The sequence below is a fragment of the Cornus florida genome, unplaced genomic scaffold (assembly GCF_030987335.1).
Source record: "Cornus florida cultivar Cherokee Brave unplaced genomic scaffold, ASM3098733v1 CherokeeBrave_3.0.0_Hap2_Chr06, whole genome shotgun sequence".
In the NCBI taxonomy this organism is placed as follows: domain Eukaryota; kingdom Viridiplantae; phylum Streptophyta; class Magnoliopsida; order Cornales; family Cornaceae; genus Cornus; species Cornus florida.
The window spans coordinates 97,488,268-97,501,718 of record NW_026775576.1 but is presented as its reverse complement, the minus strand read 5'-3'; the positions used below and the strand labels follow the sequence as shown (position 1 = coordinate 97,501,718).

The following is a 13,451-nucleotide window of genomic DNA, read 5'->3' as shown; positions in this document are numbered from 1 at the left end:
AAATTTTAAGCAGGTTATTGAAGTGTAGCTCCAACCAATGCAACCGCTCGAGTTGGAGCCTACCCTTAATACTATTTTGGCTAAACCTATAATTTGTGCACCTTCTAACAGAAATTGGATTATTTCCCCTTGTAGAATAATGCCAGTGAGAGTGGTGGAGAGTTCTGCACCTTCTCAAGTTTCAGGTATCGATCTGTTTTTGTATTCAGTATTCTCTTTCATTTTCCAATTATTTGTTCCCAAAATTTCTGATCCCTGAAATCGGTAGTATATATCAGCTTATTTTTTATGCGTGCGTGTGTGTGTGTATATATATATAGCAGTTATATTAGTGCTGGGGTTAGGGTTAGTCTGATTGTCAAAACTCAGAATTTCGATCACGTAATTCTTTTACCTTCGAAGTTCCGTTTGATTGCTAAGAATTTAGAGGTAAAGAAAAGAAAATAAATAAATAAAAACCTGAATTTTCCGTTTTCTTTGTTTCAAAAGATGGTGATTTGATTCAAAAAAAAAATTTAAAGTCCTAAATTTGAATTTTAAGTGATTCTTATGCACCAGCGATAAATGCATTAGCTTGAAATTTATTTTGCCCTACCCTCTTGCTTCAATAAACGTAGTGACTAAGCAGTGTTTAGGTTTGTAGCTTTTAGAATTGATAATGATGTTGAGTAAGGTCAATTTTTGTTCATTTAACTGTGGTGTATAGTGTCTTCATTGCATTTTAGTTAATAAAATTAGTACTTTAGTCCACTGCCTTTTTGGAGCATCTATATTCTTATGCTGCAGATTTCTTTTCCTTGAACAATTCACTTTGGCCCCTATGAATTGGACAAGACCATTTCAATTTTTTGCTACATCTTGCAGATTATGTATCCGCCCCAACTATGTTCTTTCCATGCCTATCAAAGTCTTCTTCATGGTGTTCTAGGTGTTAAATTCAATTAGATTTGAAACTTGATGCGTCCACCCACAGAGAGTAATTTTACTTCAACACCACATGCATGAAGGTTGAATTTGCTGGTTATGGCACCTTATGTTCTTAATTATGAAATGTTTCATGCCATATCAATTTCCTTGAAATTTGGAGTGGATTCAGCAATTTTTTATCTTTATATTTTAGCTTAGTCTTGATAAGAAAACTTCTTCTGAATATCACTTTATGTAATTTCAATTAATGATTTTCTAACCATGAAGGTGCAAATCCTGGAAACACTTCACCCCCAGCTTGTACACTGTTGAGCGTTGGGCAGGTTAGTTTTCATTCATATCCCACCTTCTTCGGTTTAGAATTCTGATAGTATACATTATAATGTTTTTTTTATCCTCTTAACGCACATATAATATTGTTTTATTATCAGTTGAATACTTGAATCTATATGTTCCAATATACTACATAAAAGAGGTTGTCTTTTTGGTCCCAGTTTACTCAGTAAACATTCTATCTGTTGACGTACTGTCACGAGACAGATGGCTGCTTCTTGTCAGTTGTCTAGTAGTTACTGACCACAGTTAAGATTGCATGGGTAGTTCTGAGGTTGGAAAGATAATGGCCAACACATTAAGATCCTGTTTGCCTAACATTCTAGAAGTATTTAACTTACCTTTGGGATAAAACAATTTTGCTCTTAAAAGTAATAAGATCTTTTGGAATGCTAATCCAGATGGTGCCTAAATAAGGGTTTCTTGGGGGCATTAAAGACGATCACATCAAAACGCCGAATCCAAATGACGCGGTCCAGCTAATTAACGAACTACTTGCATTAATTTCTAGAAGTATGGTGGTGTAGCGAGCAAGAAAGTAGTAAATTTCTTTCTCAAATGAAAATGAAATTTGAAGTTATATTATTGTCAATATATTTTTCCGCTTTTCCTTTGGGGTGGGAGTGGGTGACAGGGAGCCATAACTTCCAACTGATAGTTTAACATATTCAGTAAAACAACAAACTATTAAGCTGCAATTCATCTGAATATAAATTTGTTAGCACCTTGCTTTATTTTCAGTGAGGTTCTCTAAACACACTATACCCTTGTTATTAAGTTGAAGGTATTACCTTATTCTCACTGTATACTCTGTTACAGGCGTTCTCTGGAACTCAGAATGTTTCTAGTCTACAAAAAGATGAAGCCTGGAGAGTTAATGTACGAATTCAAGGTTGTGATCTTGATCATGGATATCTATGCGGTACCATGGAAGCTTTAAATGTTCCTATGGCAGACACACCAGTAAGGCTCCTAATTCTACTGAGACAACCTTTAGAGTTCGTTTGTTTTTTCCTTTCTTTATTTGCCTTCTAAAGGCTATTAGCTAGTTAGTCTTTCTCTCCCACTTATGGGAGTTGATAGAGGGATGAATCGAGAAGAATTTGAACCTGTAGCACTATGTTACATAAAGTAGCTGCTCTCTGACTCCAGTTTGTGTTCTCATGCATGGTATCCCTAACTTTAGTATTGCACCCCTCCTACATGATATTTTCATGATGGGTATATATATAGGTTCTGGCTGCCAAATGTGAGGAAATGGGTTTTAGTCTGAGGACAGCCAGTTTGTGCAAATAATGTTAGAGATTAGGACTGTATCCGCTGTACCCCTCCTAGCATTCTTCATTGATAATGACCATACTGGATTACTGGGTAATAGCCTCTACGTACACCCCACACACACACACACACAAGCTCCACCACTAAAAGCATATTTCTTGAAGTCATCAGATTAAACTAAAAGAGAAAAACATAAAGCTCTCAGGTTCGCTGGGAACTTCTTATTAGATATGAATTAAGAGAGTAGTTTGACATGACTCCATATTTTCTTGAATATCGATCTATTTCAAGCATCTTGGTTTATGTTTTCATAAGATGCATGCAAAATTTAAATTTAATGTATGCTGGTAGATAGCTATGATGGTCTCGATTATTAGTTTCTTTATCTTTGGTATTCTAAGTACCACCCCCTCCCCATTGAGGAGAAAAAGAAAAAGGAAAAAAGAAAAGAGAAGAACGAAACGAAATAATGGTCAAGTGGGAATGATGTCACACCCCTTACCCAAGGGTGTGATTAGTAAGGATTTAAAAAGGAAAGAGGGAAAACAGTCCACTGATGTACAATCTGCGTAGCAGGCACCCAAAAATTCATATAAAACCCATTTGTAATTCACTATGGTCATTATCCAGTAATCCAGTATGGTCATTATAAAACCCATTTGTATTTTCTGCTCCAGTCAATTTGTAATTCCAAATTTCACTCAAACCATAAAGAGTTGTACTAGTCCAATTTCGTTAATGGGACTGCACTAACACACAACAATAATCATACAATTTTCTCATTTAGCCGATCTTGATAGATTAATCAAATTCCTAAATTCACTTTGCCATCGCTGATTAACATGTAAATTTGATTTAAGTAAAGCTTAATCCATAATTCTAATTAAATAGCTTTAAAAATTTAGGACATCACAAATGCGATCATCAACTACAGAACTGAGTGACAATGTCATTGGGAATGAAGGGATTAGGTACTTATAATTTAGCAATGTTACATGAGGCATATCCAATATATTTATGGGTATTCATGCATGTCCAAAGCTTTTTTATTTCTTTTCTTTTTGTTTTCTCCCAATGCATCTTTTTTTGCCAAGATACACCTTACAAAGGATTGGTGTACACATTGTTGCCAATATTGCGCATGTCTTCTCCCACATTAATCCTTATGTTTAGCTTGCAATTCTATATTTCACTGCTAACCTATAATCTATCCAAGTTGCTCAAAGTTGTATGCCAACCAAAAAATAATAATAATAAAATTAAAAGAAAAAATAATAATATGGCAATTTTTTAACTCTAATGCTATAATATTAGTTAAAAAGTAAACTGGCTGGTTTTCGAAAGTCCTTAGTTAATACACAGCTGCCTTATTTCCGTGGATAAATTCTTGATGATGCATTCATGAGATATTGCTTAGTTATCTAACTTCGCTAAAGACTTTTGGTTGGTTGACTTCATTCAACAAAGTAATCGTTACTTCCATCATTTAGAAATTCATGTGGTGTCTATAAGCATAAATTTAACTGAATTGTCTTTCGATCTAGTTGTTTTTCTCAAGGCTAAGCTTTGCTGGACTTACATGCTGTGCTTTATTCCCGCTTTTCAGAAATACTGCAATGCAGTTAAATTTTCCTTGTCATTGTAGTTGAGATTTTTCTTCGTTCTTCATGTCTTATCCCAGGTTGTCACTTTCTGGGAAGGGGAGATTGTTGATACCAAGAATTATACTTTCTTCACTGGCAAATGGGAAGCAACGTATGTTTTTTCTTTTCTTTTCTTTTCTTGAGCATGAAAATCATTGGCCATCTGCCAACATTCCTATAGGAATCTGTGTGTTGTATCACATGTGCTTTTGCTATATCGATTGAGGGGGGAAAGTTAACAGGTTTTTAAAATTGTCGACAGGCCAGAAGATGACATAAGACACTGGACCAAATTTCCATCCTTTTCACCCATTCAGGTTAGTTGTTAATAGTTTTACTTCATATGCACAATATCTTCTACCTTGATTTACTCCATTCTTTTCAGAGCCACGTGGAGGTTGATGGTGGCAGATCATTAGACCTGAGCAATTATCAACACATATTTATGGTAATCTGTTTTTGGTCACTTCCATTTATTAATTAAGGAATATATGTTGAATAATAGTCTGACATTTCCTTTTCTTTGCAGAGATGGAAAGAGCAATACTTTGTGAACGTTGGGACTGACTGTGGGTTAACCATAGCTGGTTTTTATTATGTTTGTTTCTCTTGTAGTGACGGATCCATAAATGGATTTTATTATGATCCTAATAGCAGGTACTGCTTTTTCTTCTTCTTCCTTTTTTCCTAAATGAGCTCTACAATGTTACTCCATTTCTTCAGAACATAAAGTGCTTATAATAGAAAATTCCCTTTATTTTCTTGTGTAATTGTGTACATGATCATACACACATCATTTGCCCCTCATGCTTACACATTATAGTTTGTCTATACATTATTATCACCTTGGAGGCTGAAACACCACTAAATGATTAACAAAGATGTATTTGATTCAACATTGCAGCCCATTTCAGAAGCTTGAGCTGAAATCAACTAATGAGGGAAGATCAGGTTTCAGTTTTTCGTCATACGAGCTGCAATAAAATGGAACGTGGGCATTTGTTTCTAAGACCAGAACTTGATAAAAATATGAGCATCCCTTTGTATGGAGAGAGAGTTCCTTTTCAATCATCTGTAACTGCTGGCATAAAGCTTCTAAAGGTTAAGGCAAGTTTCATGCTTCACATTTCTGAAAATTCGGGGCAAGTTATGGGAGCATCGAGACTGCATACTGTCGCAAAATAAAAAGTTAGCGCTGTAACAGTTGAGGTGAGATCTTAGTTGTTATTGTGAGATGAGTACATGTATTGCCATTTTTCTGCGGATGACTGTCAGCTACTTTGAAGTGAATTTGAGAACATGCAATTCCAACGAAATTTGGATGGATTCCTTTAATTATAATCGAGTTTGCTGATCAACTAGTCATTTCCGTCTCTGTGTTTTTGGATTCCTTTAATTATACTCTCAGTTTGCTGATCAACTAGTCATTTCCGTCTGTGAGTTTTGGTCATGGATTTCGATGCGTTATGATAATATAAAGAAGTGCAAATTATTCATCTATTACTCTGCAAATGGAATTTTTTATTTTATTTTATTTTATTTTTTGTCTATGATGATGCTATCTGAGTCTCTCACAACACTGCATACTACACAGTCTACACCACTGAAGATATGCAGTCCCTTGGTGGTTTACCTCAACTGCATGATGAGGTTAAGCAGGTGGGAATTTAAGCCGTAGCCTAAGCGCGTTGTTACCAGTTGCTCGCGGGAGCCCGGTTTGGAGCCTTCACAACCCCATGCAACTTGGCGACCAACGGTAGTGCTAATTGAGACCGTGCCTCTGTATAGAAATAGCCTTGGTTTCAATTGGCCAACAGTTCTATGAAAACTCGGTCAATTTAGTTATTTTCTATTTACAATTAAATAAATAAATAAAAACATAAAACTACACACACACACTCTATTTATGAATATTATTATAGTCTCGTTTGATTGGCAGTTTGCCTTTCTAGTTTCATGTCCAGCAATGACATACTCTTAACAACTCAGTAAAAAGGTTCAACAAACTAACGAAAGCACCACCAAACTACCAACCCAGGTCCCTATTTCAAATAACAGACCTTCACTTTCACAGTATTCACTCCATAGCAGGCAGCACTAAGCAGAGTCTTTCCTCCTGTAGCCCCTCCCCTCCAAGATAAAATCTTACAGCTATCTTAATATTACTGGTGGAGTCTCCCAAAATTGTGCTGATTTTTTTTTCAATACCTATTATAATCACGCACTCGGATCAAGGAAAATATGGCAAAATAAGGCTTCATATTTATAGTACAAAACATCAACAACAAATTCTAACTCAAGCAAAATAATCAATCCTTCAGCATACATTTACAGCTTTATGTAGTGGAGTTCCTTTGTTCACCTACATCCCCATCCGCATCCACACTTGAGCCACCACCTTGAACAGGTGCATTTTCAGATGGAGGACCAAGACCCAATAGCAAAGGGGTCTTCTCTTTCTTTTCAGTTTTATCAGCTGGTTGATTCGCCGCCCAAGCTCTAAGAGGAGGCTCGAAATGTTTGCTGGCAACATCAGGTGGAGGTGCATCTTCCCCTGGAAGAAAGAGAAGGCCCATCTCTCGAAGAGATGATGGCTCATTATAGCATGCATTCCAAAGAGAATCCACCAACTGCCTCTCCTCCCTTGCAGCCCCAAGATCCTCACGTGACATCAAACTGATACCTTTGATCCGATCTTGAAGAATTTGTTTGAGTTTCTCATCTTCTTCACCCGAACTACAGTTGGTCCCATCTGTCCTGTCTTGAGCAAGCTCAAGAAGGCCTCGAAATGCAGCTTCTCGTACCTCTGCATCTTCACTGGAAGCCAGATGTGTCATGATGCGAGGAAATCCTAGCTCGCTTACCACACTGCGATCTGAATGATTCTCTCCCAGTAGATAATGAATCAAGTTAAGGGCTTTCCTGCAAAATAATCAGATTTCCATAAGAAAATATGAGGATGCAAAACCATAGAAATTTAAAAACAACCATTTTCACAATGAAAAGAAAAAGAAGGAAAACAAATAAGGTTTGTGTTAACATGGCTCTCTTTCTGTATATTTGACATGACAGAAATAGAATTGAATTATGTAATTAGATACGAATAGAAAAGGTAATACCACAAATAAAATAATTGTGACAGGAGATAGAGATACCTTTGGAATCTCACGCTTTCGGAACTCAAAGCATCTCTCAAAGCAGCATATCCATTGGCCAGACGAAAGGCAGCAATTCCTGGCTTGTTGTGCCTGATTAAAGCTGAAAGTTACCACATAACAAGAAAATACATCAAAATCACACCAGACGACAATTATAGGCAAAATAACGCAGAAGACATAGTAGAAAAGTTTTCCAAAGTAGATGTTAATAATAAAATCCGTCTTTGGAGACAAAGGAGTACTCACAGGATATTGCACCGAGTGCTTTGGTACGAACAGTAACATCAGGATCAGATGTAAAATTAGAGAGCAAGGGCTCAAAGCCATTTGCTTCCATGACCAGTTGTTGACTTCTGGGATTGTTTTGAACAATTGTAGTTACAACATCTGCAGCCTTAGCTCGAATATTAGCATGGGAATTCTTCAGATATCCAAGAAGTGGAACCAAACCACCAATTGAGTAGAGATCTGTCAGGCATGCATAAACAGCCCAATATGTCATGCACAAACTTATGACAATAAACAGCTATGCAGATGCGATAATTCATCCGAAGCATACATAGATAAGAATCAATCATGGAATACAATCATATCAAACAATAATAGAATATAGTGGCTTACTGCAAATTTAGTTAACTAAAATGTTAGTTAGTGATATGCTGCTACAGCTGGACAGAAAAGAGACCTAGCTGAATTAATTTGACCTATGTCATTGCTCTTGAATTTGAATGTGTACTCCAACCCCTCAACGACCCAAGGGGTGGCTCCCAACGGCCAAGACCGTTAATTTCTCTCTCTTGTTGGTGGACAGATTCAAGAGTGTTCCTCAACTATTATACTCACCTTTTTTTTTTTTTTTGGTTGTTGTTGTTGTGTGTGTTGGGGGGGTGGGGCTGAACGCATATTTGAGGCGGCTTTAGCTAATACATTCTAAAAACAGTAGGATGATTGTGGCCCAAAATGAAGACAACAATGAATAAAGATGCATCCAGCTTGCTTTTAAAACTTTTGGCTCTGAAGAACAATAAAACAAGAGTCAAGTCTTCTCATATCTAGAAGGCCCTCAACCCAAAACCAAAAAAAGGAGAAAAGATATGTTTATAAATATGTTTTTGTTTTTGTTTAAGGGGTCATTGCCTGGTAGCAATAGCAAAAGCTCAGGTTGTTAGGAGTGAGAAAACAAATTTGAATCCTAAGATCAACCACTTTGTGCAAATTATGGAAAAGATTATGTTTATATTCAGTCTACCCTCCCAGCACCCTTCATGAATGGAAATGACACTGGCAATCTTAGGACCAAATAAGGTTTTTTGTTTCCTATTTTCTTTTCGGTGGAGTGACTCTTAAGGAATTTTGTAAAAACAATTAAGGACAGCACAAGAAAATACCTCCAAACTTCAACTCATTATTAATTAAACACATGCACACCACGCACCCACACACACATCCCTGAAATACATTAACAATTGGAACTTAAATTGCATGCCAATAAAGTTGATGACAAAAATGAAAAATGACTGCAATTGGATTGATCAAAAGGAAGGACTCATAACAACTATTTGACAATGATAAGAGTGTGCTAAAGATAACAAAGATAATAAAAATGACAGTAGCAGCTTTTGATATTGAGATATTTTTTAAAAGTCACCACCTTCTACCCATACCAGGAGGTGATAAAAATTGTACATGTAATTGCCATTAAAACTCTATATACTCTAAAATAACCCCCAGTCTCACTACGCAACTATTAAAAATCTCCTAATAGCTGTTATATAATGGAACCAAGACTTGAAGACAATCTTCTGCTAGGGAAGAATTGTTCCAGATGTTTCCCAGAATTCTCACTCCCATTGGAACATTTGTATCAATAAGCAATGCTCAAAAGTTCCTCCACGAGGAAAACTATATACATTGTCATGCACACTGGCAGGGGGTGGAGGTTAGGAGGGACAAACCCCTCCCAACCCCTGGGGATATTTCAAAAAGATCAAGGCTATTGTGTAATTAAGTTGCTGCATGCATAAAGGGGGCAAATTAAAATGATATATATATATATATACACAGCAATAGAATTAAAGAACAATCAATTTTGTTTTTCTAAGGAATAAGGGATTGGCACGGATTCACATTCTCAAGCAAGAAAGATTAATTTGAAACTTCAAGCCATTGCAGTTATTTTCGTGTTTAAGACCAAAGAAATCATATAGAATTGGTTGGGTTGCAATTCGAGTAACAACTAGAGAAGTGAGAAACTTTTAAAAAAAAATAAACTGCAAATAGCCTCAAAAAGCATCACTAACAGCATGCACAATTAATGGAGAGTTACAAGCTCTATTCCAAATAAATAAATATACACACACACATTCGATCGTATTCGTATCATTTAAATTGATAAGACTTAATGATAAAAGTATTATGAAGCACAATAGGAAGGTATAGTGATAAAGGGCAAAAGAGACATACAAGGACGTGTCAGACATCCACAAGGTCTCAATAATTTTCATTACAAAAGTACGGCGAAAAAAACAAAAAATTAGCATATTTGAGGCGGCTTTAGCTATTAAATTCTAAAAACAGTAGGATAATTTTGGCCCAAAATGAAGACAACAATGAACAAAGATGTATCCAGCTTGCTTTTAAAACAAATAGCTTCTTTTGCAACATGGCAAACCTCCTAGTTTTGGCTTTGAAGAACAATAAAACAAGAGTCAAGTCTTCTCATATCTAGAAGGCCCTCAACCCAAAACCAATAAAAAAATAAAAAATAAAAATAAATAAGAAGATCTTTTTATAAATATGTTTTTGTTTTTGTTTTTGTTTTTGTTTTTGTTTAAGGGGTCATTACCTGGTAGCAATAGTAAAAGCTCAGGTTGTTAGGAGTGAGAAAGCATATTTGAATCCTAAGATCAACCACTTTGTGCAAATTATGGCAAAGATTATGTTTATATTCAGTCTACCATCCCAGCACCCTTCATGAACGGAAATGACAATGGCAATCTTAGAACCAAATAAGGTTTTTTTTTTTTCGGTGAGAGTGACTCTAAGGAATTTTGTAAAAACAATAATGGACAACACAAGAAAATACCTCCAAACTTCAACTCACTATTAATTAAACACATGCACACCGCACACCCACACACACATCCCTGAAATATGTTAACAATTGGAACTTAAATTGCATGCCGATAAAGTTGATGACAAAAATGATAAATGATTGCAATTGGATTGATCAAAAGGAAGGACATATAGCAACTAGTTCACAATGATAAGAGTGTGCTAAAGATAACAAAGAAAATAAAAATGACAGTAGCAGTTTTTTATGTTGAGATATTTTTTAAAAGTCACCACCTTCTACCCATACCAGGAGGTGATAAAAATTGTGCATGTAATTGCCATTAAACTCTATATAATCTAAAATAACCCCCAATCCCACTAAGCAACTATTAAAAATCTCCTAATAGCTGTTATATAAGGGAACCAAGACTTGAAGACAATCTTCTGCTAGGGAAGAATTGTTCCAAATGTTTCCCAGAAATTCTCACTCCCATTGGAACATTTGAATCAATAAGCAATGGTCAAAAGTTCTTCCACTAGGAAAAATATAAACATTGTCATGCACACTGGCAGAGGACCGTGGTTAGGAGGGACAAACCCCTCCCAACCCCTGGGGATATTTCAAAGAGATCAAGGCTGTTGTGTAATTAAGTTGCTGCATGCATAAAGGGGGCAAATTTTTATAAATATATATAGCAACAGAACCAAAGAATAATCAATTTTGTTTTTCTAAGGAATAAGGGATTGGCTCAGATTCACATTCTCAAGCAAGAAAGATTATTTTAGTGTTTAAGACCAAAGAAAACATATATAATTGGTTGAGTTGCAATTTGAGTAACAACTAGAGAATCGAGAAACTTTTAAAAAAAAAAAAGTAAACTGCAAATAGCCGCAAAAAGCATCACTAACAGTTTTCACAACTAATGAAGAGTTACAAGCTCTATTCCATATATATATATATAGACACACACACACACACATTTGATCGTATTCGCATAATTTAAATTGATAAGACTTAATGATAAAAGTATTATGAAGCACAATAGGAATGATAAAGGGCAAAAGAGAAATACAAGGCCGTGTCAGACATCCACAAGGTCTCAAGAATTTTCATTACAAAAGTACGGCGAAAAAACAAAAAAAAAAAATAGCATGAGAAGCTCACCATTAGCCATGTCAATGGACTCAACATGCTCCTGTAGCTCATCTAGCATATCTGCAAGAATAAAAGGTCAATGAACCAGAAATAAAGCTAGAAGGTCAATGAACTAGAAATAAAGCTAGTAGTTCATTAAGCCTATTAAAAAAAGAAAAAGAAAAAAGAGTCAAAGCTACTTTGATATTACCTTCAATATCTGTAGGAGTCACACCTTGAGACTCCAAGACCTGCTCCGGGGTCTGCATAACAAGAGTTATCTCCTTCATTCTTTTGATAACATCAACACTCTGGGCCTGCATAGCTTCCATGAACCATCTTCGGTCCTCCTCACTGACAATCGCCATAAAAGACAATCCAGATTTAAATATGTAAACTAAAGCACTAGTTTTTCGAGAGAAAATACCACAAGGAAAGCATCATGTGTTTTTGGAAATAGTTATATGGTTCTCCATAACAACCAATCTTGAAAGTTAAAAATTGATACACAACTTTAAAAAGTAAAATAAATAAAAATAAATAAATAAACGAAAAAGCTGAAATGGGCTTAAAAATTCATCTTCATCTAGGGGACCTAATTGCCCTGCAATGCTACAGCAGTTTTGGCATTGTAAATACCATTATACTAGAAAAATTCAACAGTAACTGCGAATTCAGCAACTGCCAACAGTGTTACAAAGTGGTTTTGCCAATATTTAAAATTATGGAGTTGTGAATGAGTACAACACTTCCAAACTCGATTTCCGAACTAATAATGTTCTCATAACCTTTAATGTTTTGCTCTACTGTAAGTTAAGAACATATTCTCCACAAATATTCTGTAATCATAAACATGTTGACTTTTAGATTCAATTAGCACAGTAAATTTATCTATAAGTGCAACACTTCAAGCTCAAAGTTTCCAAGTAACAATGTTTTCATTGCCTTAAATAATTTGTCAGTATGTTAGAACATAACCACATATGCCTCAAAAATTCTGTAATCATTTTTTTTTTTATAAGTGAAAAATTTTGTAATCATAAAAAAGGGAACCTAAGAAAATTCGTAATAATAATTTAACAGTATGTTAGAAAATAATCACATATGCCTCAAAAACTCTTACAATCATAAAAACCGAGCCTAAGAAAATTCGTAATAATAGCATCACATATATTCAGCAGCAACCAAGAGGGTCGTATGTACCATGAAAACCATATATATCATTAATCTATCAACATATGATCAATATATATATAGAGAGAGGAGGGAGAAGGTACCTCAAATTTCGATTGGAACGAGTTCCATCAGAATGAGCAAGGCTCCACTTGAGCAATCCTTCCCAATTAGGTCCGTCGTCTTTGGCCATTACTGAAATGCAATATTAAACCACAAAAAACCCTAATACTCGTCCAGCAAGTGCAAACAACGATAAAAATGATCTTCTAGTGTATATGTATATATATATATATGGTAGCGGTACTCAGGAAACCTCCAGACCCAGAGCTTTCTGGAACAATCCAGTCCAAAACACGGATTTGTTTTGTTGCTCTAATCTGGGTGCGGGTCTTGGATCGCCCACTTTAAAATGACAAGCCCAAAACCTTCCATTTGTTTTTCCAGTCCGATTACAATTCTATAATGTTTGGCAAAATTGAAAATGGTAAGGTCCAGGGAGATACGTTTCCGATAATATTACTTTAATTTTTTTTCATTTGAACGATTTTTTAATAGTTAATATGAAAAATAAAAATACGGTGTAAAAAAGTTTGCAAAAATGGAGTTCAAACATATTTTAATATTGGTATGGAATTTTCAAGGATAATAATGTCAATTTTTTCTTATAAATATTAAACTAAATATGTGTAAGTGGCGAAAATTTGAGTGTGAATATTTGTTTGTTCGGACGTAATATATATATATATA

The 13,451-nt window shown here is 35.3% G+C and overlaps 2 protein-coding genes across 4 annotated transcripts; one reads left to right on the top strand and one right to left on the bottom strand.

Annotated features, from left to right (window-relative positions):
• On the top strand, nucleotides 1-5,546 carry LOC132313188 (uncharacterized). 3 transcript variants are annotated; one of them, XM_059811868.1, is made up of 9 exons: nucleotides 1-185; nucleotides 865-1,007; nucleotides 1,195-1,250; nucleotides 2,080-2,225; nucleotides 4,210-4,293; nucleotides 4,444-4,498; nucleotides 4,567-4,629; nucleotides 4,711-4,838; nucleotides 5,086-5,546. In XM_059811868.1, the coding sequence occupies exons 2-9, from the start codon at nucleotides 998-1,000 to the stop codon at nucleotides 5,162-5,164; spliced, it is 621 nt and encodes a 206-aa protein (XP_059667851.1). In that variant the 5' UTR covers nucleotides 1-185; nucleotides 865-997; the 3' UTR covers nucleotides 5,165-5,546. The 3 variants fall into 3 exon arrangements, with proteins under 3 accessions (XP_059667851.1, XP_059667849.1, XP_059667850.1); XM_059811866.1 differs by lacking the exon at nucleotides 865-1,007 and having other exon boundaries at nucleotides 2-185; XM_059811867.1 differs by lacking the exon at nucleotides 865-1,007 and having other exon boundaries at nucleotides 5-185; nucleotides 2,080-2,223; nucleotides 4,220-4,293.
• An 865-nt stretch (nucleotides 5,547-6,411) lies between these two features.
• LOC132313187 (uncharacterized) lies at nucleotides 6,412-13,029 on the bottom strand. The gene is made up of 6 exons (XM_059811865.1): nucleotides 12,806-13,029; nucleotides 11,740-11,882; nucleotides 11,559-11,609; nucleotides 7,586-7,807; nucleotides 7,337-7,439; nucleotides 6,412-7,103 (listed from the first exon to the last, which is right to left on the bottom strand). The coding sequence occupies exons 1-6, from the start codon at nucleotides 12,892-12,894 to the stop codon at nucleotides 6,518-6,520; spliced, it is 1,194 nt and encodes a 397-aa protein (XP_059667848.1). The 5' UTR covers nucleotides 12,895-13,029; the 3' UTR covers nucleotides 6,412-6,517.
• Between the last annotated feature and the right edge of the window lie 422 nt (nucleotides 13,030-13,451).